At 25.8% G+C, this 26210-nt stretch overlaps 1 protein-coding gene across 3 annotated transcripts in view; it reads right to left on the bottom strand.

The window, feature by feature from the left end:
- The window catches only part of LOC129960819 (glycine receptor subunit alpha-2-like), a 178690-nt gene that overhangs the window by 17345 nt on the left and 135135 nt on the right, over window positions 1-26210 (bottom strand). For all 3 annotated transcript variants that reach the window (XM_056074480.1, XM_056074481.1, XM_056074482.1), the window contains exons 2-3: window positions 9940-10031; window positions 1683-1750 (exon numbers count right to left, since the gene is read on the bottom strand). In XM_056074480.1, coding sequence (XP_055930455.1) covers window positions 1683-1750; window positions 9940-10031 — 160 coding nt within the window. The remainder of the gene's footprint in view (window positions 1-1682; window positions 1751-9939; window positions 10032-26210) is intronic.

The following is a 26210-nucleotide window of genomic DNA, read 5'->3' as shown; positions in this document are numbered from 1 at the left end:
AAAAACGGAGAGTTCGAAAATTTCATTTTTTCTTTCATAAATAAAATATAAAGATTCAAATATCGTATGTATATTTGAAATATCAGTTTTAGATTTAGTATTGATGTAGAAAATACGTTCTTCGTACACTAAAAATATAAAAAGGTTTTAGTAAATCTGCATGAAATCCTGAAGTTACTAGATTTAATTCCAAACTTATTTTAAAAGCTTTCAGAAAGATTTTTTTATCTTCATTGAGGTCATTAAACTCTTCATTTTTTAAAAATAAATATTAGTGCTACTCTTTTATTTTAAAATAAAAAAGAATATTAAATGCATTGATTCACTGATATTCTGCCTTATCATTAACTTTTTAATTAATCCCCTTTCTTTTTTTAAATTGATATTAATAAATAATAAATATTTATATTAATTAATTTCGTTTATGGTAAAATGATGATTTTATTTTACGAGGAAGCAAATTGAAGATCAATATATTTTCTAATTTTTGATATAAATATTCAGTTACGCTAAACGTGATTCTAACACGTAACATTGCTAAATACTTAGTATAAAGTTATGAAACTAAATTCGTGACAAGATGAAAATTTTCAGACAGAGACTAAGAAATTTTCCCAAAGAAATGTATATTAGAAGGAAATGATATATTATTACGATCAGCTATTCTTAAAGCAACGTAACAAAAACACTATTTCCACAGATTTATTAGAAAATTGATATATTCTGTTGTGAAATTAGTGATAGTCTTTGAAATGACAAATTTTATTAGAAAATTGGCTATTGATAGGGAAAAACTATTAAAATTAGTTGTGGAAAACTATTAAATAGTAAAATATGCAAATGTCCGAAATATTTATTTTAAAATATCTCTCTAAAATATCTTTTTGAGGATCCAGTGTCTAATTTCAATGATTGAACATCTCACACAATGGTGAACAAGAATGTTTAACTCTTAGCTCATTGAAGAAATTGAATGCCGATTTTAAAGGAATTTGTCTTTACTTACTTAAATCCAGTATTTATCTCTTAATTCTCTATTATTCATTAATGGTCATTTATCAAACTTTTTGAAGTTATATTCACACAACGAAAATTTTTAAAAAATTACAGAAATTTTCTCTCTGTGTGTGTCTAAATATTTCCTTGCCCAAAGCTTTCTTCTTGAGTGAAATCAACATAATTTTGAATTTTTGACGTTAGGTAAATCATACCTTGCTGTTGATAAGTTTTAAACCTTTTTCATTATTTTCATCAAAGCTTCGATCAAATTTAATTTTTTAGAAAACTAAATACTTTTTTTTAATCTTTTGAGTGAAAACAACATATTTATTTTCCAAAGAAAGGAAAGGAATGGAATCAATTCGCTAAGAATAAAGAATAACTATTATTTTCATTTTCAAAAATTAATAAACTTGAAATAAATTTCCCTTTACTTTATTACTACTTAAACTATTTTAAATTTGTTCTAATTAACGCTTTATTTCTTAACTGATACAGAACACTTCAAAGGCCTTTACACTCGTGAGCCTGCTTCATACATTGATTTTCGATAGAAACTCATTTCATGTATTCAAAATTATGTGAAGCCAATTTAAGGAAGTAATTTAATAAACTAAAATAAATGATTGATGAAATTACAGCCATAGATATGTTTTGAATCTGTGGAAATAATTTGATATTACCATGGTTGAAGGATTTATTGATCCAAAACTGCGAATGAATATCCCGCAAGACACAACAGTTGGTACACCTGAAAGAAAAAGAAAACTTTATATCATAAATAAATAGGGAAAACGGATGAAATTGTTCACGCTTAAACATTGGGTAATTCACCAATAATATTTATAAACAGCATTCGAAATCATTGAAAAACCTCTGGTCAAACATATATAGAATTCGTTGCAGAGGTATTCAAAAATAATATTTTAATAAAATATTAATCATTTAAATGAAAACCAACAAAATTGTAAAATATTTATTTAGAAAAGGAATGTAAAATAACATATTTAGTATCAAAAAGTAACAATTTAACAGAAAAGATATCAAACCAAAATTGGAGATTAAAAAATGCATTTACTATTAAAAATAAAACAATACTTTATAAATTTAATAAGTTCTGTTAAATCGTTTGTATAAAAAAAATTCTTTAATTTTCCGCATTAGCTAAAAACTATATATATAAAAAAAATTTCGCGCAAAAGTATATAAAAAAAACAATTTACAAAATTCATTCAGATTGCTCGAAATTCTTACTACACAAATACTTTGTCTATGTTTGTTTATGTATAACTTTTACAGATGAAATACCTATGATTTGAATTGCAAATCCATATTTTAACATTCATGAAATGACTTCAGATTGATTCCAAACAAACTTTTTCTGGAAGGAAATACTACATATTACCGAAGTTTTATCAATAATCTAGAGTTTGATGTATTCACTTTCCAGAATTTTAGATTTTGAGATGAATTATATATTTTTAATATAATTCATGATATAAAATTTTGATTTTTAATGTTGAGGAGATTGAACTCAAGTTCAACGAAAATGCACATGTTCTAAAATTTTGAGATTACCTTTTTACCGAAATCAGCTACTGTATGTTAACTTTTTTATCTGGTTTAGATAACATTCCTTGGTACCAAAACCATATTTGACGTTTTTGCGTGAAACTCAACTGTAGTAATAAAAGTATTTAAAAAATATTAGGGAATTCAATTTCCTATGTGACATTGTAAGAGATAAATATATGCAATATATTCAATTTGAAAAATACAAAATACTGTTAACAAATGAAATTCATCTTAAAAGATCACTCTTGAGTGTATAACCAAATTCAGACAATTATTATTTAAATTAAGTACATAAAAATGAGTCATATTTGTAGTTAAAAGAAAATGTTTATTTTATTAACTGCAGAATTTTTTATTTTCGCTATTGAAGAAATAAAACTTTGTATAGGCCTCAATAATAAAATAATTTCATTGAAATTAAAAATTTCAAATTCAAAATTAAAATTAAATTCAAAATTCAGATTCAAAATTAACAATTAAAATCCATTTTGATCCGCTTCGGATTTATGACTATGTTATCATTTTATGCTGCAAAGAAAAATTTATGTTATATTTTATAAAAATCTTCCAAAAGTCACATAATCAACAAATTGATAGACAAAATAAATACGATTGTCAGCGATACAAGGAAAAAGTAATAAATTTCTTAATTGAATGATAAATTTTCGAAAAGAAATTATTCTATAAGCCAATTTAAAGCAGATAAGATTCTAAGATAAGATCTTAATTTTAAAATGAAATCTATCAGATAAAAGAACTTTTACAAAGCCAACAAACTTCTCAGCTTTAATTATAGATAAAGCAATAATCTGAATCTTAAAAAAATATTTATTGCCAATATTTATGTAAAAAAAATTTATTAACAAACCCTTCAAGCAGTTGTTTATCACGACTTATAAAATTAGCCTGCACTGAAATCCATCATTAAATTCTTGTAAACAAAGAAAATGTAAGAAATTTATGTCAAGGCAACAGATAATATTCATAATCCTGCCATATCACCAAATAATCAATAAGGGCTTTTATGCATTTAGATCATTTAAAAGAACTTTAAACTATTGCAGAACTAAACTATATATGAACCATGAGAAGTTTTGGAACAAGAGTGAGTAAAACTATTATATTAATTTCAGAAAAAAAAAGGTTATTTAATTTATATTATATTAAAATTGTTTGCATTGTACAAACTTTATCTTCAAATCATCAAATTATTTTTATATATTTAATTAAAACCTTGTTCTATGCATGAAGTTATATGCTACTCTAATCACAAAATATCCATTAATGAAATCTTCAAAGCGAATTAAAATATAACAAGCAAACAAGTATAAGTCATATACAAGTTTGTAATAATCAAACGTATTCCAATCACACTAAAATATTTCTATCTAGAAAAGAACTATGTGGAAATGAAGTACTTGAGAAAATGTCAACTAATTTACATGATAGTGAAAATGTCTTCTGAATTCTAGCTGCAAGATACTAAGCCTCTCTAAAAGGATATTTCGAGTGAACACTTCCAGAGAAAATTTATTCACATCCTTAAGTAATGAAAGTCCTTCCAGTTCATTTTAGTGTAAATTAAGACTCCTTACTTATTGTACTCATCAAATCAACTAAGAGCTAGGATTAAGTCTTCAAACTTTCTACGCAGCTTCTGGAATTGTTATTCATATACTTCTGTGTTAGGATGATTAATGACCTTCCATTGAAAAGATATACAGGAAAATATTGACGAAACATCCATTTTTCAAGAAGAAAATGTCTTCTTTCAATTAAAGTTAATTAACCCAACAATGTACATCGTTTTCAATTGGAAATATTAAATTTTTACTTTATCAATTTTAAAAAGAAAATAAGACAAAAAGTCTTCATTCATTCATTTCTAGATTATTCTTTTGTAGAGGAGTATATGAATATGTAATAGGAGCAAAAATAAGGCCAAAATTAAATCGTTTTAGAAAATAGTAATTGCCTTAAAGGTACATATTTTTCATATTCCTATTAAAATTAATTTAACATCTTGTAAATAAACAATGTAAAAAATATACTTTTTTTTCTTTTAGTTTCATAATAAACTTTAATAAAAAGCAAAGGTCAGATTTAATATATTTTTTCCATTAATTTAAAAAAAGATAAAAATATCTTTTCATTTAATTTTCCTATGTTTCTAACGGCACTTAAAATATCATATATTTTTGTAACAATATATTTATGTATAATATGTATAATATAAGGATAATAATGTGTTTAAGTAATGCATTCATTACACAAGAACAAGCATATCTTTATTACACAAAATTCATTATTGGAAGAAAATTTAAGTTTGTTTATTTAAATACTAATCTGGTATAAAATTAAAATACTCTATTTAATTCGTTTAAATTCATATCTATAATATTATTTAAATATAGGAAAATAATTTATTTAAATTTATGACAACATTAATAAAATAATTTTCATTATTTCTCTTTTCAATAAAATGTGTTAATTTCTCAACATGGTTATCCTGATTTCATGTTCGTGAATAAACTAAATAGTGAACTCAACTAAATTAAGTTTTAAATTTTGCGTAATCCTTTAAAATACAAATGAATATGTTAGATTATTCATTAGATATTTCCTTACACGCACTAGCACTCAATTTTAAACAGTTAGAATAGATTTATTAGTCGATTAGGATATCATAATATTTGCTAATTTCCCTTGCTGAAAATAATTATTTTGTGCTCAAAATAGCATTATAGTCAGGACTTTCAAAACTTCATTTCTCTAGCTGATTCATCAAGAGTTCTCTATGGACTAATTAATAAAGGCTTATTACAAAAATAAATAATTCATTGATCAAAAATGGAATTATTAATATAAAGCAGTAAGGACATTATCTTGAAATTAAACATTTAAATATTTCTTTAGAAATATTAGCAGACTTCTCTAAATTTTTCTGAATGATTTTCTGCTTTATGAAATTTAATTTCATTTGAATGGTATTATCACAATATCAAACGAACATAAAAAATATATTAAAATATATCAACAGGTTTGTTTGTTTTCAGTTCTTTGATGAATACTCATGGTACTTATCAAAAAGTCTTTATTGTTTCTTCTCTTTGCTCTGCTTCTCTGGAAAGGTCTTTCCTTATTAAGCATTTAAGAATGATTGTATTATGTTTTTTAAACATTATTTCATTCAGAATGACTCCCTTTTCCTTCTAGTTCATTATTTCCAGTTTTTTGATAAATACTCATGGTACTTTCCATAAATGTCTTTACTGTTTCTTTCCCTTACTCTGCTTCTCCAGAAAGGTTCTTTCCTGATTAAACACTTAAGAATGATAGTATTATGTTTTTTAAACAATATTTTATGAAGAACGATTCCCTATTCCTTCTAGTTCAATATTAAGTACTATGATAATATATTTTCTAGAGTTTCTTTAATCGTCGTAGATACCGATATCCTCGTAGTCTCCTATATTCATAATTAACCAAATAATCGCAATAGAACTGTCAAAACAAAGTAAATAACACTTTTATCTTATTTACTAAATGCTTTTTCAACATTCCTATTTCTTATTTCTGCTAATCTTGATGATTTGCATCTTTATATGCATTAACATGACTTATAAAAATACAATTTATGTAGTAAATATAACATCATGTTATGTTTAATGATTTATGTTTATTGATGAAAATATCAGAGTTAAGGCATACTGATGGAAGAAAGAAGTTTTTGAAGTAAGACCTGTCCGCAGAGGCATTTACTGAATGCCAACCATTTCTCAAATAATTTATTTTGATAATTTTTACAAATTATTTTATCTTAAACTTCCGGAATATAATTCCAGGCTAAAAAAAAGCATTCAATCAAATGCAAAAGAAAGCTAATGGAAATTTTTTAATGAGATTTTATATCCTCTAATTTTATATTTTATAAATGTATATTTAATTTTTTCCCTATAAATGTATCTTTAATTTTTTTTGGCATGATCTTTTAAAGCTGTAGTATTTTATTATTTTATCGTGTAAAACTCTACAATAAGAGAAATCGTTAAATTTTCTTACTTGTCATCTCAACACATTGTAAATTGTTGCTTACTTATTGCAATAATTATTTGAACATGTCTAGCCACATTTTTCTTTAAATAAATTTAACCTTGTTTTCCATTTTTATTTCTAAATGATAGTTTTTAAAAAGAAAAAAAAATTAAAATATTTAAAACTGGAATGTATTTTAAAAAGAAATGAAGAAAAGTTTCGAATAATTATAAGTAATAAAATGATATTTTTAAAGAAATTTTTGTGAATTCAATTTACACCTAAAAGATTTATCATTAAATTGAGAAAAATCTATTGAAAAATCTTTTCTTATTTCGTAATACGTGAAAAAGTATAAATTCTATTAAACCTTTGAACTGCAATTTATTTTCAATCAGCACTACTCAAGCAGACTATTTAATTTTTTTGGTTTTAAGAGCAGGGATTAATATCAAAACTTGCGATTTTTTTACATAAAAAGGACTTTTAAGAATAAAACGTTTCATAGAAAGCATCAACTTTCAATAATTTCTGTCGTATGCAACTCGTTGCTATTAGCTTGCTCAAGAAAGTTCCTCACGAGCGGGACAATTCAATCCCTATCATTTGAATCGAGGGATTAATAATTTCTGCACACGATGTAGGTTTTACTTATTTTAAAATTAAATTAAAGTTTATTTTGACTCACAGATTTTCCATAAAAAATAAATTAAAATATTTTGCTGGATGAGATTGTTCAGAATAAAAATTCTTTTCCTATAATTTTCTCTTGATCAACATTAGAAAGTAATAAATACGTGAGAAATTTGAATCTTTTAAATGTTGCTGATTCTAAATCGTATTTTCCTCTCATTAGCATCAAGCATTTGTGGCTTGAACATTGAAGTGTATATCCTCAGAATCTTCTTTTTTATACAATTGTGTAACTAATTCTTTCTGTCCTCTTTCCATTTAGAATTGTATAAATCAAGAATCAAAAATAATCTTTTTTCTATATTCTTCAATAGTAATAGTCATGGCTAGATCTTCAACATATTATTTTTAAATTTATAATGGGGAAATCTAGAGAAATTCTGAATGAATATAGGTTGGAGTTGTGATTCATGTTTTAGAACTGTCCTAATCTGAAAATCCTTAGCATTCTTTTAAGTAAATATTTTTTCATGTTATCAAAAACACGGTAATTTTTATAGACATCTGCTTAAATTATTAGCAATTCCAAATGAAACTCTAATTACAGCAAACAAAACATACAATATAATACATTCTTTTCCTGCTTGTTAATATAGTAAAATATTTACAGATTTAGAGGATAGAAATATTTACAGATTAAATGAATTCAGTGAACGAATCAAAACTTCTCGGCATATTTAAATTAACTTTTATCAGACGCTAGATTTTTATTCATGATGAAGTTGACAAAGAGTTTGTGCCGCCTAAGAGGTTATTTAAATTTTTAAGGGTTAAGTATTATTTAATGAAAAATATTAAATTTACTTCATATTTTAAATATATCAACATACTCAACTTTTAGAGTTCTTATATCGAATTCGGTATAAACAAAAATGATTTTTAAAAGTTTCCATTTAAAAATACGAGAGAATATCTCTGAATTTTTGCTTATGAAAAAAATCCTTTCAAAAATTAGATAAGATGCCAACGTTCATTAGATATTTCTTAGTTCCATCAATTTTGTTTATTGTACTCCGAATTTTTCCATTATGAATTTAAAATTATTTTTCAAAAAATGAATGCTTTATTTCTGTTGAAAAATGATGTAAAAAGTTTTAGAATTTAGCAAATATCATTTTCGAAAATACTGAAACACGACAGACGACAATCTCAATTGCAGTCAAATCCTTCTAAATCTTCATCTATGGAGCTTCAAATTTTCTCAGCCAGCATTATAAAAATGTGATACCAAAAGCTCAATTCAGAAAACAATTTAAAATTCATCTATTTGGAAATTAATTTATAAATTAGTAAATTGTTGAAATTTTATCGTATATAAAATGAGAACAATATCCAAAAGAAGTAAATATAATGTTTTAAAGAAATTAGAAAGCATTTTATGAGCAATGGAAATTTTTTTCCTACACTTACTATCAAAAATAATTATACGCCAAAAATTCAACTGAAGCCCTTTTTTTCATATGAATTTATCTTGTATTAAATATAAATACTTTAGATCTCTGAATATTTGAACGTGAATGATATATGGAGAAGAGAAATATTTAATTAATTAACCGATTTGTGAAGTATCTTCTTAACATTCCTTTTTATATATAATTTTACTTCAATTCACTGTAATAAAAGGAATGCCATCTCAAGTTCAATTATTTATTTTGAATATCATATGCTTGAAAATGTCTTCGTCTTCCAATGGTTTTTAAGTTATTCAGTGAGATCTTTTTGAGGTGACACAATAACGCTATCTAGTCAAAAAAAAATCCCTTCCTTGAAACCAAGCTGATTATAACCAATAATGAAGTTACAATCTTCATTATTAAATCTTTTAAATTGTTCTAACGATTTAGATCGATTTTACGAAGTTGAAGATCACTATCAAAGAAATAGCTTTGCATTTTCACTTAATAATCATAAATTATTAACAATAACTTTTTTTTCAATTTTTTAAAATTTCTCTTTTGATTAAATATGGCTCTTTCGAAGACATATTGAAAAAGGATGGGAATAATATTCCATACTTCCCTTTTTATGTCCTAATACAGCTATGGCTTTTGCAGTGGCATCTACTGAGGCTCTGGAAACTTAATTGAATTCAAAGTAGTAGGTTAAGTAAAAACTTACTTTGCACTTATGAAAGTAGAAGGCTATCATTGATCATTTTCACTGAACGTCTTGCATAAAAAATAATTTTAATATTAATATAAATAATAAATACTTTTATATATTAAATAAGCAAGTGGTGTTATTTAATATTGCAAAACTCGATTATTGCAACAGTTAATGTGATGAATGCAATGTATGACGTCATTCTTAAAGCAATGCAAATATCTGAATTTAGAATTTATGCAAAAATTGGTGAATATGAAATAACAACTTCTACAATTTAATAGAACTATTGCATGAGAAAATCATATAGAAAATAATCATGAATTTACCTTTTTAAAATACACTTGGCCGTTATCTAGCCTCCTTAATGTTTCCGTCAGCTCATTTATGTAATATTTTGATAATTTCGTTTTAATGAAAGAAATTACAATGAATAAACAAGCTATGTTCAGATAACTAGTTAATTATTAATTTTAAAGTATTTCGTAGTTTTGCAGTTTAGGTTTCTTGCTCAGTACTACTATTGAATTTTACCTTCAGATCCGGTTGGTAAAGCCCTTCTATCGTAATGCTTCAGCACTTCGTCCAGCATATCAAGATCATGCAGTTTGCTGCTGTTGGCAATCCTGAAATATTAAGAGATATATAAAGTCACATAAAGTAATTTTATTTAAAGCTTGTAAAAGTTAGTTTCATGAATCACATTTCATTAAAAATTTCTAATAAAATTCATATATTAAACTATGAGATATTAAAAAAAAAAAAAAAACGAAATAATAAAATTCTAGAAATTACATGAAACTATCTACATTCAGACAATATAATAAATTTATAACCGCAATAAAAAAATTTATCAGAATGCTATTTAGATTACTTATGCTTTCCATTTAAATTGAATTTGCTTTTTAAGTTATTTTTGAATGCATCAATAGTCAATCAAACATGTTTATTATACTGATATTCAAAAGAACCAGAAAATGTATACCTATAAAGCCTTCAATAACGATGTAATTTTATTTCTGTCTTTTAAACAGAAAATTAATCATGTATTTTCTTTGTAACAGAAAGAAAATTTCACAACAAACATTTTTATGGTCATTATTATAAATGTGGAAATGTAAAGTATGAGAAAAAAATTCATATATGAATTTTCTATTCATGATGTAGTAATTATAAATTCTATATCATAAATTAAAACTCATTGATCGGTATCCTAGCATGGGCGAAGATCGTCTTTGCCGTGATCTGGGCGTCCCGGTTCGCGCTTGGTTGTCCTTAATCTGTGTTCTATTTGTGAAATGTGTGAATGTCCCCCCCCCCTCTTTAAAAAGGAGTTGTACAAGGGAATGTGACGCATGAGCAGATAAAACGTACTCTTGGACCTACATGGCGCTCCTGAAACAAGAGACGCTCTCTCGGTTTAAAATCGCTGATTTCGTCAGTAACTGATCAGAGCAGAACTGATTGATTTGTTGGAAATTAAAGTGAAAAGTGAAATGAATTTCAAAGTCATTAGGATTAGTTGACTCATTATGGAATGGTACAATAATCAAGCAATATATGGCTAGAAAATTAATTTAAAACTTATTTCAATCAGGAGTAATAAATATTTATATATTTTTTACTTACCTATACTAAAGTAACCAAATTTGGTTCAGCATGTACGTCATTTGTAACTCAATTACTTTCGCTTTATATTATGGACAAAGAAACGAGGATTGCTTCATACAATTTAAAAGCAGATTTCACAAAGACGTTAAAAAATTTGGATTCAATAGTTAAAAAAAACTTTTAATTAGCGGTTAATCTTTCCACAGTTCTCATCGCAGATAATCAATTTTAATCTTATCACAGTTCTTGTTAAGTGCAGATAATTCAAAACCAACTCCTATTACATGTAATTGAAGGCAATTGTGCTCTTGCCTTCAATTACATGTAATGAATGTAATACGAGTTATAATGAAATAATATTAACAAAATATTCATAGAGTGCTTTAATTAAATTATTATTCAATATTTGTAACGTTATTATAATTAAAATACCATAATCTGCAACGTGAAACAGTAAACTTTATATTAAATTTACCAAGTTTGAAGTACTTTCATTAATTCGCTTTTAACGTTTGCTTTAAATCTTCAAATAATAATGTAATCTTTTAATTGGATCACATAATAAATTCCATTTAATTGTTTAAACTGAAATAACTAAATAATTTTTATAGTTTTAATTAAATCATATATAATGAGGAAGCTAAGTTTGTATAGTTGATTTCTCATTTTTTTCTCCATATAATAGTCCCTCAGGAATTTAGTCATTAGGTGGTGTTATCGAAGAGTCGATTTTAAATTGCTTCTATTGAGTAATGCAATTACTATGTTAATGATGTAAGCTTAATTATTAACAAATTTCATTAAGAGTATACTTTTAATAGCGATTATTATTTTATTTGTCGATTATAGGTAAATTATAAATTATAAATAAGTGAATGAAACAATACTCCCTACAGTATTCCTATAACAAGCTAAGACATTTTTTAAATGTTGGATGAAGGTAAAAAGTCTATTTTATTTAACAATGCCACCTGAGAAATATCGTCGCTCTCTTAAACAAGGAAGTGAATTTCTAATTTAAAATTCTGAATAAGATATATGCGAAGCGCTTTCTTTTTATAATCTTCTTGATTTGCATAAATAATTATCCGTGATTTAAAATGCACAAAAGAGTTTCGCTTTTAATCCCTTGATAGCAATGAGCGTAATTAAATCTCATTAAATGTTGAATTTTATGAAAAAAAGTGAAGGAATTTGAAAGATTGAATACTTTTTTAAAATGTCTATAAATGTAAAAATAAATTTCAGTAATAATGATATTGAAATGCTAATATAAATTTATACAATTTCACTTCTGTGATATTTTTATAATGAGTGTCTCTTCAACTTTCCTTTTTAAGTAAAGGCAATTAAAATATTGCTCATAGATGAAGATGGAATAAATTTTAAAAAAAGAAGATAATGATTTGTAGACCATTAAAAATACAGGAGTCATCAACATGGTCACTATGGTTTTCATTTGTAGGATTTCTGAAATTTTCAATATATTATTTATTTTTACGGAAGTACTCACACAAAAAGGAATGAATAAATTTCTTAATTTCAAAAAAACGTATTGTAATAAGTACAGATTGGTTATATGTATTGTATTGCATTGAAAGTATTTTAACTCCTAATTAAAATAATATATGGATAATTATAATATCACTTTCATTAAACATGCTTTAATTACTTTATATTCTGAATGTATAATAATATTATTTATGTATAATAATATATAATAATATATAATAATATATTATTATATTATATATATATATATATATATATATATATATATATATATATATATATATATATATATTATAATATTATTATATCATATATTAATATATTATTATCCATTAACAACATGTTTTAATAATATGGGAATCTATAAAATCAAAATAAAGATTCACAAAGGAACAACTCATAAACAACTATGTATCGTATTCGTAGTAAATGCTGTTTTTCAAAAAGATTGCAGTGCACCATTCTTAAGAGATCAAAATAATTTCTTGAAACATCTCCTTAATTTGATCTTAAATTATCCTGCAGTTGGAAAAGTTCTTCCTCTTTCTTTCTTCATATAAGAGGAAAATTGTTACAAGAGAACTGTCAACCTAAACCGATTAATTGTTGTCTCTTTTCCTAATATTGGTGCTCTGTAATCTATCAATAGTGTGATTTTCTTAGATCTCTTGAATGGAAAAGTAATATCATATAAAAGTAATATATAAGGAATGAAACAGCTTATTCCTTTGATAGAATGTCTTCAAAGTTGGAACTTTTATGGGGCTTACAATTCGAAAATGTTATTTGAAAGCCTTTTATAATAAATTGTCATTTCCGAATCGATTTAATAAAATTTTCATCCGATAAAAGTAGGAATATAAAAAAAAATGCTTCCACCATAAAGTGTAAAAGGCTTTCCTTCTTCCATACATTCTTTGAAACTTCCCAGCTTATTTAATAAATAGAAGGTAGCAATATATTTGTTCAAGGTCAACAAATGATTTGGTTTTCTGTGAATCTCCTTAAAAATAAATCACAACTTTCTCTCCACTATATATTTTTCAATACATTTTAATATATTGTTTCATATATATTGAATATATTTCTTTGAGACGATCGAATTTATGTATCAGAAAAAATTTTTTTAAAAGAGACTATTCATAAAAATGGAGATCTCAATTGATAAGAAGTTCCAGTAAATTTTGATACAATAAGGCTGGTTTCGTGCATTTGATTTCAGCAGATTCCACCGAAACGATAAAGAAAAATAAAAAAAAAGATTTCCAAGTAAAGAAAATTGTAAGCTAGAAACAATTTTCGTCTCAACGAATCAATTCTCCTTCCAAACCTCAGCATCGTTGGCTTTACATATATATGTGAATAATTGGTTTTAAATAATTATCAATTAAATATAAACCTTACAGAAAAATATATTCCAATTTAAAATAATTCTTTAATTTGAAATGATTAATTTCAACATGGATGTACATAACCTTTCTCAGACGATACGAGAAAATTAACCACATTGCTTAAAAACAGAAATTTTTTTTTTTATTTTTTCTACTTTTGCTTAAGGACCAATAATATTACCTTTTATGATGATGAGAAGAGTTTTTCATACTCAAAAATATTCTTGTAGTTATTGGATTAATGTTATGCTATTACAAGGGACAGATTTCCCTTTTTCATTTACTTTTTTCTTTCTTTTAATCGAAATTATTCCAAAAATGAAAAAACAAATCAGCAGCCTAAAAGCATTTTTTGTATTTATCCATTGTAAAGAATAATCATTTCTATTTCTTCTGGTATTATTTTAATATTCCAGACACCTCTTTATTAAAAAGCATAAAAACTCTTACTCTTTTATAAATTATTTTTCATTTTTGAGAAAAAATCTGCAAAATTCTCATGCATTAAAAACAAATATCCTGAAATTTTCATACTCCCATTTCTGAAAATAAATTTAATACAAATTATTGAGGAAGAAAAGAAACTGTCACATATCCTTTATTTTCTTTAAGATATTTCAACAAGGGATAATATACAGACAAATTTAACTGTCTATGTATGGAATTAAACTCCATATTTAATATTTCTGCGTACCGGTGCAGCAAATGTTCTTTCTACTAACATACTGCATTTTAGACAACACACATAAATAAACGTAGTTTCCTTTTTTTTTTTTTTTTTTTTTTTTTTAAGAAAGAATTTACCTTCGAACGGCCTGTTGAGCTTCTAAAATGAACCCACCGCCAGTTTCTGCTAAATAACTAATTTTTAAAGATTGTAGCGTTTTCAGTACTTTCAAAACTAAGTTCTACATTGTTTTATAATGAATTCTGAAACTCTCTCTTTCTCCATAAAAAATAAAAAAAAATAATAATAATTACATTTGAGTAACACTAAATGACCTCACTTAGCCGTAACTGTTATAAAATTATTTTGAAAGCATTCATCAGCCACAACACCTCAGTAGAGAAATTACCTTTCTGTCTGTTCAGAAAATTGTAAAGAATTGTCAGTTTTACTGACACGGTTGACCAACAAATTAGTAAAAGAGCACAAAAATAGTCACTGACACAATTAAATTGAACTGGAAAGAGGTTCCTGTAGAATTTCGTATAAAAAGGAAACGTGTAGCTTACTGAAATGATATATTTCCTAAAACGGGTCTCCTTGTACTAAAGCATAACAGGGTAGTAGTCATGCTATAAATCAAGCATTTTGAACTGAATTTATAAGACGATGAATATCACTTCAACCTCCAAATGATACTTGAAAATAATCATTGAAAAGAAAAAATGTAAATAACTTGATTATCCATGTTCGGTTAATACTAAACGAAGGCCACTATTTTTTTCCTTGTGCTTCTTATTTTTTAAGCCTAGTTTTAGTTTTTGAATCAAGAGTAGTAATAATCATGCTATTCAAAGAAAATATAATGAAATCTTCTGAAAGTATTGGATCCCAGATTAATAATATACTTCAAATCTAACATTTTATTCAATTATCATTTTTTTTAGATATCAACTCGAAAGCGTAACTGCTTAGTTCAAAACTTAAGATTTGAATGAAACACTCATTTGAATTGCAAGAGCAAAAATTTTCTTTTCATGAAGCATTATAACTACTTTAAAAACCGTATTAGCCTTTATTTGAATCGTAGGAGTTTAAACCCATTTCCAAGTAGGATTGTCAAAAAAATATTTCTATTCCATGTTTCGCAAGTGAAATTTATTTTAAATTACAGCATTTACTTGCAAAAAGACTTCGAATAAAACCTTTAATAGAAGTTTTGAAAATTGTTTTTGGAGTTCTTATGAAATCAAATTAGGGTTTCCAAGAAAATAAAATCTTCTGGGAAATTTTTGAGAAAATATCAGGTAATTGGATAGGTTCCAATTTTCAATATTCTGAAATCTTTCTTTTTAATTTTAATAATTTATCTGGTCAATGCCTTTCAATTATAAAATCAATGAAGTGTTTTAGAATGTCATTTATCATTATTATTTCTGTATAAAATAATAATTGGCATTAAAGGATTTCTGCTTTGTTAAATTTTGGATTTAAATAAAGTAGCTTTTTTTGGATGATTTAAATGTGCAGTAATAAATTAAGAATGAATCTATATAATGGTTAAGTCAAAATTAAAATAAATATACACATATTTTTAAAAATATCTAATTTTACGATGTTTTGTAAAAACGTGCATTATAGTGATTAAATAATATTTTTTTAAAAATTATTATTGATTTAGGGAAAACTCTCGGTAACCCTTCCCGGCCGGATGACACCATTTAGCATCAACGGAATAATCTTCTTGCACGCTCCACGAGGCAACCTGATTCAAATATAACTAAACAATGAAAGAATCATTTTAATTAATCCATCTGGATGAAATGAATAAGTTTTTTAAAAAAGTACTTTTAAATTGTGTTTCAATATTATTGGAGTACTAACTACCAATTTTTACTAACAAATACCAATTTGGGCTAAAAAGGTTTGAACGATATAACAACCTTTGTATTTATGTATGTTATTTATTTCATAAATATCTGCTTCTGTTGCACATTATTTGTAAACTTACATTGATTTGTCTGAGGAACCAAAATGATCCTGAATTCAGAAATGAACTTCGGAAAAAACAGGTATCTTGGGTGAGAAAAAAATTATCAATTATATTTCTCGAAGCTATCAATACTAATTTGTTTATTGCTGAAAGAAGAAAAATAATATCTAATTTATCCTCTTTGTAATGTGATTTGAAAATATTTTGATATTTTTTTAATTTGAAATACATTAGAATTGATGCACTTGAATGTTTTTCTCTAAATTGATGTATATTTCGCTAAACAGATTATACGCATTGACATATGATGAATTAAAGTGATGTTTTTAGTTATTTTCGAAAAGATATTCAGAATTTCATTAAAATAAGCCCATTTTAAATCACACGTCTGCTAATTATTTCTAATTTTTAATTTAAAAAAAATAGAAAACTTCTAATAATGTAACATTGTATTCATTTTCGAAAGTTTGTTTAATTTATTTTTTATGTTGAATGAATATTTGTGTAGCTTCCAGGAGGAAATTATATACATTCATGTCACATGAATACTTAAGTAAATTTTATATTTCCTTTTAATATTTTTCTTGACCTGATTATAAATTCAAATATTTATCCAGTGTAATACGCCTGCAACGTTCAGTATTCCTTTCAGCAATACAAACAATAGCACAAAGACTTCTTAAAGCATCCTTATTGGTTAGAACTTTCTTTTATGAAACAAATTTTGGAGACTTACAAAAGCTGCAGATGAGGTGGTACATAGTCTTGAAGTTGAACTTTAAAAATGAAAGATAAAACAAGCAAAAAAAAATGTTCTCTACCATAAAATTCACCAACATAACCGAAGTATTTCCAAACAGCATAGATAACTGAACATAGGACAATGGATTTTATGCGAGACACAGTGTTTTGTTTTTATATTTTGTTATCAACGCTTCGGTGGGTCAAATTGAATATAAATTCATTCTGCCTAACAAAACTTGCTGCAAATATTTATGATATTTTTTACCCTTGGAAATGACTTATTTTAGTATTTCTAAACATTTTACGCCGTGCGTAATCGATTCCGTATCGTGTTTATGGGTTTTCTGCTTCCTCTGACATTTTATTCCAATTTGTTTTTCTAAAGATATTTTCAGTTGCTTTTCGATATAAACATCCGAATTCCGATAATAAAATTAGTTTTTGTCCTTTGGACCAAAGCAAAATATTTTAGACGCAGTTGTCTGCACATTTCTATTTCCGCAACTTCAAATAACTTTAGTTGGTCCCTCTGATCAAAAAGGGGTTTCAAAAATGTATTACTCTTTCCCATTGAAATTTTTTTTATCAGAATTTCTTATTAATATTGATGCGGGTGAGACACCTGCTAGAGGAAGCAAAGGAATATTCAGAGGATCGGGTTTTGCAAAAGTTGTTAGTTTTTCCGCTTGGCTTTGTATTTATTGAGGGTTTGCTAAACCTTATGTAACCAATAATAAAAAGATTGTTGATAAAAGTGGAAAAAATGTTTTAGTAATTCATTTTTGATGAAAACTTTTACTGGAGTTCTTTATTTCGCTTGTATGGTGAATGACGTATTTTCATGCTTTGTTTACTATTACTTTTTTCAGATAAAAACATTCCGTTTTTTTTTTTTTTTTTTTTTTTTAATTCATTGTTTAAAGCGCATTGAATCATGTATTTTAAATTCGTCTTTATTTCAGAAAATGCCTGCCCATATTTAAACAATTACAGAAAAGGAGATATTTAACTTTGTAAAATTTTTGAGTTCGTTTGTCCTAAATTGTTTTTTCTTTTCAAAGTTGCAATATAATTAGTTTTGTTTGATTATTTTTTATGATTTTCTAAATTATCTAGAATTATTTGAAAATCAGCAGAAACCAATAAATGCTCTTTATTTTTATCATTACATTTATTCCTCCATAATTCTTGATCATTTAAATGAATAATATGGAAGTAATAATGCATAACGAGGAAGAAGCATGATCAAGATATTACTTGTTCATGTTACTTCCTTACTTACACGAATTGTGCTTTATTAAACACAATCCATCTAAGTAGACGAAAAAAAGATTATAAAATCACTGTTATCATTCTAAAACTAAAATAATTTATTAAGGATAAAGTAATACGCATCTAAGTTATCAACACTAAACCAGTCGGCAATGTTTATTATTGAATGTCATGCAGAATTAATTAATACTAAACAAAACATATGCATAGAAGTATATTTTCCAATAAAAAATTGGGAGAAATTACCATTTTCATGTGTTTTTCTCTTATCTCTAATAGTCATAATTTATTTTTTCTCTCAGCCCATTTATTATAACAATGAATCTCATGAGACTACGGAGTCTTGATATTTTTGACCCAGGAGAGGAGCTTTCTCTTTATTTTAGTGCTGGGTTTTTTAGAGAGGGGAGTTACACACCAGATGGGCCCTTTGCGATAGCGACGGTTCGATAAAACTGCCAAACCGAAATGTGGATGTGACTATCTAATCTAATCGGGCATCTCCTTTACTTAGTTATGTGAAATAGAAAGAGATAAATAAAGTCTATGCAAATGATTGCAAAATGTTTTTTTAATAAATAGTCAAGAATAGTCACTCTAATAGTCCTCATTTGGCTATTTATATTATGATATTTGGAACTTCCTATATGATGATATTTTAGTTAATTATATTATTTATTACTACTAAATTGGAAAGATATACTCATTAGATTGGTAATTTTTTATTTGGAAACATGCTTCAATCCTTTTTGCAAAAGTATTTATGTGACTAAACTTAAAGAAATTTTGTCGTTGGTAGAAATTTATAATAAGCATTGGTCCGTATAAATTAAATATGTAATCTGCATCAGCAATATGTTAAATATGTAAGACAAGCTAGCAGCACGTACTGTAGTTTCGAGGTCCTGCTAGTCCATGTGTATTAACTATCCCATTAGCGAGTATGCAAATAATCGTCATTAACCCTCATATCGTTTAGGCAAGCTTGCAGGTAAAAGCAAAATCCTTTTTGTTCCTCTGTTTCTTACTACTGACAATGAAGATTTAAGAAGAAATTAAATAAACTTTCAACACTAAATTTAGGAGGAAATATTAAGAAAATTTATGAAACGCTGAAGACTGTTTATGAACCAAGATAGGCAATTTCTTGTACTTTCCTACTTTCTACTCTCTATTTGAATGATTACTAACGTACAGAATTGCAGTAAATACCTTTACACATGATTCTCATAAAATAATTTTGTATTAGAAAAATTGCATTTAAAATTTACCTCTAAGATATGAACAATCTATAGTGTTTATCTTAAAATTTCTGGCCCCAATTCTTTCTATTCCTTAGATCATCCTCCCTATTCAACAGACTTAGAAATTAATCATTCGGGCAGCACTAGAACAATGAAAACGATGGAGCATGAAACTACAAGGCAACAAAAGAATCTGACACTTGTGGAATTCCAGGGATGTTTTGAACAATTAAAACAAAGAAGGGATAGTGTATTGCCTCAAATAAAGAAAAGTATTTTGAAAAGGGAAAGACCGATATTATAAAATAAAGTTATAAAACCCCATTTCGTGTATTGATTGAACAGAATACGTATTTAAGGATAGAATTCTAAGAATGCATTTTTATCTAAGTAAAATATTATTAAAAAAGGAAAATCTTAATAAAATGAAAATGAATTTTATTTTAAATATCCTAAATAAAAATATTTTTATAATTTTATATACTTGATTCGATGATTCTAATCATAATTCAAGCCACATAAACATATCATAAGCAAACAATTAACAAGCTCAGAATCTATTATAGAAGTCTAGTCAGAATTTCTCAGAATCTATTATAGAAGTCTAGTCAGAATTTCTCAGAATCTATTATAGAAGTCTAGTCAGAATTTCTCAGAATCTATTATAGAAGTCTAGTCAGAATTTCCGGAACCTTCTGAAAAGTTCATACAGTTCAATATTTTTACAAATGGGGCGATTTCAGTTTAAAGCAAAAAAGCAAAGGACCCTTGATTTTTATCATGTTTTAGCCCCTATTTTCTCAAATATGCCTTGAAATTCTATATGTAGCTCATTCATGATAAATCCGATAGTTATTGTAATGAAAAATTGATAACCACCAATTTCTATGAAGCTTGACATTTCTAAATCTTGATTATCTGTCTTATTGTCTATGGCAGAATAACTAACGTTAGCATGCTTCTGAAAATTTTTAACGATTTATGAAAACACGATACGCTTTACAGTTCGTTGAAAATTTCTCGAATTTTATATGTATTGGTTTTCAGTAGAATTCATATAAATTGGTCTAAAAGTTTTCACATTAATCCTAAGCAGTTTTCTTATCTTACAAAGGACAGGCCTTATTTCTATTTTCAGTAACAATCGTCCTGACTCTTTTGAAAGTTGAGACGGTTGCAAATGACTTTACTATATACTACTATATTTGTTTAGAAATTTAGAAGCATTTAACTGGATAGATGATGAAAAACGCTAACAATAAGTATTTTAAATTTTACTGCATTATGTATCTACTCATTATCGTCAGGGAAATCCATTTGACGATTATATTCAGAGATGATAAATTACTTAAAACTGTAAAATGCATCGATCATGAGCATTATACTAATTGGTAAAAATTAACTAATTTTTGAAATTAGTTTTTATTTTTAAGTTAGTTTTTTATAATTAGTCTTTATTTTAAAGTTAGTTTTTATAATTAGATTTTATTTACTAAAATTTATCTGTATTATATACTAATATTTATTAAAAGGACTTCCTAATGGCATAGTTTCAGAAATTGTGGTCATTATAAATAAATTTCGGCTACAATGAATATAAAAAAAACTGTAACTTCGAAGAAAAATAATCATTAAAACTAGATAATGTAAATTTTTGGTTTCGTTTTTGAAACAGTGAACAATAAAAATAAAACGGTTTTATTTCTGTCCTTGTTATATTTTTAATTAATTCAGAAATAAAAAAATCAACTAACAAATTAAACTCCCTTTTAAATTGTGATGTATATGTCACCTGCAAGATGCATTCTGTCAAACCAGCGAAAACTAAGAAATCATTCTTTTAAATGAGAATTTATTATTTATCGATTTAATTATGCCAATGCGATAGAGATGAAGACTCTTACTTTTAAACTGAAACGAAGAATTGTAATTACTTTTATAATGAATATTTAGAAATTTCTTTTTATAAATTCGTTATATCAACAAAAAACCACTCTTTGCTGAAACTTATAAGACTGCAAGAGAAAATTATGAAAAGAAAGTATTCTTGAAATTTTAATTCTATTTAATTCCAAATTCTTTTTATTCATTCAGTCGCATTTAATTCTTGATTATTTTTTATAAAAATTCTGATCAATATACTTGAATTTTTAGAGTATTCGATTTTAATTAAAGTAGCAATTCAGTAAATATCCACTTTCTTACATATGATCGTTACCTAGCAATGTAAACTGATACGAAATTAAATTTTAGATGCTTCCAGCAATTATTCAAAGCAAATAACATTATATTTCAATACAAAATCTAATTTAAAATACAAATCATAAAAAATGCAATCTATTCAGTAAGAGAACATAAAATCTTATTTTCCTATCAAAAATATCAGTTTTCGTTAGGAACAATTTTCATCCCACTGACAGTCTTTTTGAGCCCACGCAACTTTTTTATTTTCATACAATCTGATGAAACGTACCACCAGCATCATTTGTGTATTAATAGAAACAATAAAGCCGGTCTTATTTACTTGATTTGGAACTGCAAAACAACATGTTTTTCTATTTCGTATGGGTAAACAAAAAACTTCTTTAGATAAGCTAAGTAATAAGTCTTCCATTTAGTCAAAAATATATTGCAGTTTATTATTGTGCTGTATTTTTGGAACAATATTCTATGCCGAAAGAAAAAATAATTAAACAAAATCTGCCAATTTAAGAAATTTCTGTGTCCTCTAACATTATTTTCCTCAGAAGAAAGCGAGGAACTTTCCTTTGTTGAACTGAGTTTTTATGATAAAATTAAATTATTTATTTTTCTAAGTCTGTATTATTTATTAGAATTTTTTCTATTAAGAAAAAAAATCAATTTATTGCGTTCATTGCACATTCATTACAGTTATTACATTTCTAAGCTTAATCAAATAGAAAACTTAATCGAAGTTGCTGGAAAATATTTTAAAATAAAGTATTAAGTATAAGTAGTAAATCGTTAGTTAAATTAAATTCGAATATCAATTGAATATATTTTAAATAATATTAAATCTGATAGAAATGCATATTCATTAATTAACGACGATGAAAGTCAGTACCGCATTCAGAAAAAGTGAACATGCTATATTGTTGTTGCTGCAGCCCATAAAATTCTTGATGAGTTTTGATGTTTGTTGTAATGAAATTTCTAACACTTCTGCCTGAAAAATAATCCAATGACTTTGTGATTTTGAGCCTACTTTTCATACATAGTATTTTATACATGCCTTATAATATGTATTAAAAATATGTTATTTGATTGGTGCTATGCAATAAATATGTAAAATTTAAAAGACAGAATAAAAAGTAAAATATATACTTCATAGCTACTTTCTGACAGATTTTGTAAACGATCTTTAGATTCATAAATTGAAATAACATTTAGGAGGGAGTAACGCACACATAATTCATAATTAAGATATCAGAATATATTAAGAAATAATTAATTAAGTTCATAAGTATTATTTATGACGGAATATTTAAATTTGTTTTAAAAAATTTGAATAATGGTAATGTTGATATGCCCACCTCCTACATTTCTTTGTTTGTAAATCTTTGTATTATGTGTACCTTCATTTGCCATATTTACATTATATAAAACAAAATATCACCAGCTTTATTTTTCTCGATAAAATAAATACTATTAATTGAAACATTTTAGGACATTGGCGCATCTTTAACAAGCATCAATAAATTAAAGTTACTTATTAAATAAAATGTATTTAATAATGCTCAAGTTCTTTGATTACCTACTGATGTGGTTTTGCTAAAATCCATTCCTTTAATCTTTGCTTTTAAAAATAATACAACAGAAGAAAAAAAATTTAAACGAAATTAAGAGATGTTTGTTTTGAAGTCACAATAAACGAAAATAACGAGTTTTTCGAATTTTACTGTTCAAATATTTTCAATCAAAACCAAACATTTCCTATTCTTCAAAATTATTGTTTACTAACAGTTTTGATGATACATAACAAAAAATGAAGCTTTTCTCCATATATTTCATATATCTAGAAAGATATGCATAAAAAACTCACTTAAAATGTATTCAAGAAAAAACTATTCTAAAAGGTGGTGAATTATTTTTATTTGAAATAAAACTATGTTTTGTAATTTATGTATCTAAAAATCAAAATGTCTTAAATTTTTACCTTTTTTTTCAAAAACTTCTAACAAAAGCGTAATTAAATGCAATTCAATGCATTAGGTTACAGTTTTTTCCCTTTTCTTTACTTTTTTCAATTAATATTTATATATTCATGAAATGAAACTTTAAAATGTTATTCTTTCAGTATAATTCATTTTATGAATCGTCATGTATTAAAGAGGAAATGTATTATGATAGTTCTAAAATGTTTTTAAGTGCTATCATTGTACCATAAAGTCAAGATGAGAAACTAATTTTCTCCTCAATTTGCTTTTCTTTTCATGAATGATTCGAACAGGGACAGCTTTTCGAAAGAAGCGCATAACGAAAACTTTCTTTTAGTTCATTTTCCATTGTCTCATATTGACACTTTATGAGGCAATAGCTTTTCAAGAACGCTGCTGGCGATAAAATTATTACGTATGCATTAAAATTAATCAAAGTTCTTTTGTGTATATACAGACGCCTGAAAAAGAAAAAGACCTTTTAACTGAAGCGTTAAAAGAATCCTATTGTTCTGTTCCTTCCGAAATATTTCTTTTTAAAAGCAGTCAATATTTTTTTTTGTTTCGTTTTCGTTTTAAATTGACTACAAATCCGTTTTGAATATGAGATTCTCCAAAAATATACGTTTTTATCTCTTGCTTCTAAATAAGTCATTTCTCAAAAATGAATGGAAATTATACTTTTCTCTCATTTTAAAATGATGTATTGGTTTGACCGGAAAAGTGTGCTATTAATTTATTTCAAAATTTAGAAAATTTACACTGTAAAAAAATTTCTTACGAAATATATTCATTTATGGTTTTATTTTTCCATTAAAGATGTGGGAAAGCTTTTTACTACAGAAATATTCGTTGAATGTGAAGTAACTTATACTCATTCTAGAAAAATATATTTTATTTTTTTTAATTTTTTATTTATTCATTTATTTTGTTAAACAAAGTATGTTACTAATTCATTCTAAATAAGTAACTAGTATCCAGAGTAACAAACTCCCGAGATGAAATCCCAAGTCTTATTATTGAACCTTTTCTTAACACTTCTAACATTTAAATATATGTTGTGTTTTTCAAATGCCAGAGAATGAACTCAAGAAAGACTGAACAAAGGGAAATTTGGAAGATCCTAAATAAAAAAGCACCTTCCAAAATAAGTCAATTTGAAGACAGTTAATTATAAACAATGCTCATTCATATTAGTTCGAAGGAGAATGGATGTAAGGATGTAGCTGTTTATATTTTGTTTTTACAAAAACAATTGATTCTGCTCTTTAAAACTTAAGGTGTAAAATGTTACTTATTTAAATCATATTTTTGTATTTAATTGCAATGACTTATTTTAAAGAAAGATATCAGGAAGTGCCTATCGTCTTATGTGTTGTACTAACTTTTAGTTTGTTTATGGGAACTAAGCATTTTGATACATTTTTAAATTATTGTTTTTAACTATATTCTGTTTTGTTAAAAAGGTTGAAAAAATTTTAGCAAATCGTCAATAATTTATTTTTATTAAAAAGAAACAATAATATATATATATGGTATATGTAGTATGAAATTATCATTATCAATTTTTTTGTAAGACCATCGTTTTATTTTAGTTTCAGAATCACTCTGACCAAACATTTTATGATTATTTGTAAAGAAAACCTAACAATATAAATCAGTCGTAACAATCAATTTGTTTATCAATCTGTATGAATTTAGCCTCTAAATTTTCAATCAAGAAGCTTCAGTTATTCTTAATAAGCAAAATTCTAGCCTTCCTTTTGCCATCGCATATAAAGCCGCTTTGTCTGTTTTTTTCCTAGATATTTTTTATTATCACCATGAAACATGTAGCTGCCTATTTCTGTATGGTCATATCTCATATAACATAGTCTGAGAAAGATTTGAAAGCTATCAAGTGTTCATAAACAACTCCTTTGATTCTTTCAATTGACTAGACCCTCGAGCGAAATATATTTTTCATGTATGATGCCTATAACAAATCTATTTATCACTTGGCATGGCTGTTATAACTCTTGAGATATTTCCCTAAATTGAGTCAATATCACCACGTTCTTGGGGAATATGCAATATCGAATATTTTTCGTTCACAAAGCAGGATATTTTCCCAATACATTACATTTTTTGGCTCAATTCCGAGAGATATGGCAGAAATTTTAGCATATAACTTCTGATGGGGACTTTTTGAGA

Source organism: Argiope bruennichi, chromosome X2 (assembly GCF_947563725.1).
Source record: "Argiope bruennichi chromosome X2, qqArgBrue1.1, whole genome shotgun sequence".
Taxonomy (NCBI): domain Eukaryota; kingdom Metazoa; phylum Arthropoda; class Arachnida; order Araneae; family Araneidae; genus Argiope; species Argiope bruennichi.
This window is presented reverse-complemented; position numbering and strand designations above follow the sequence as displayed.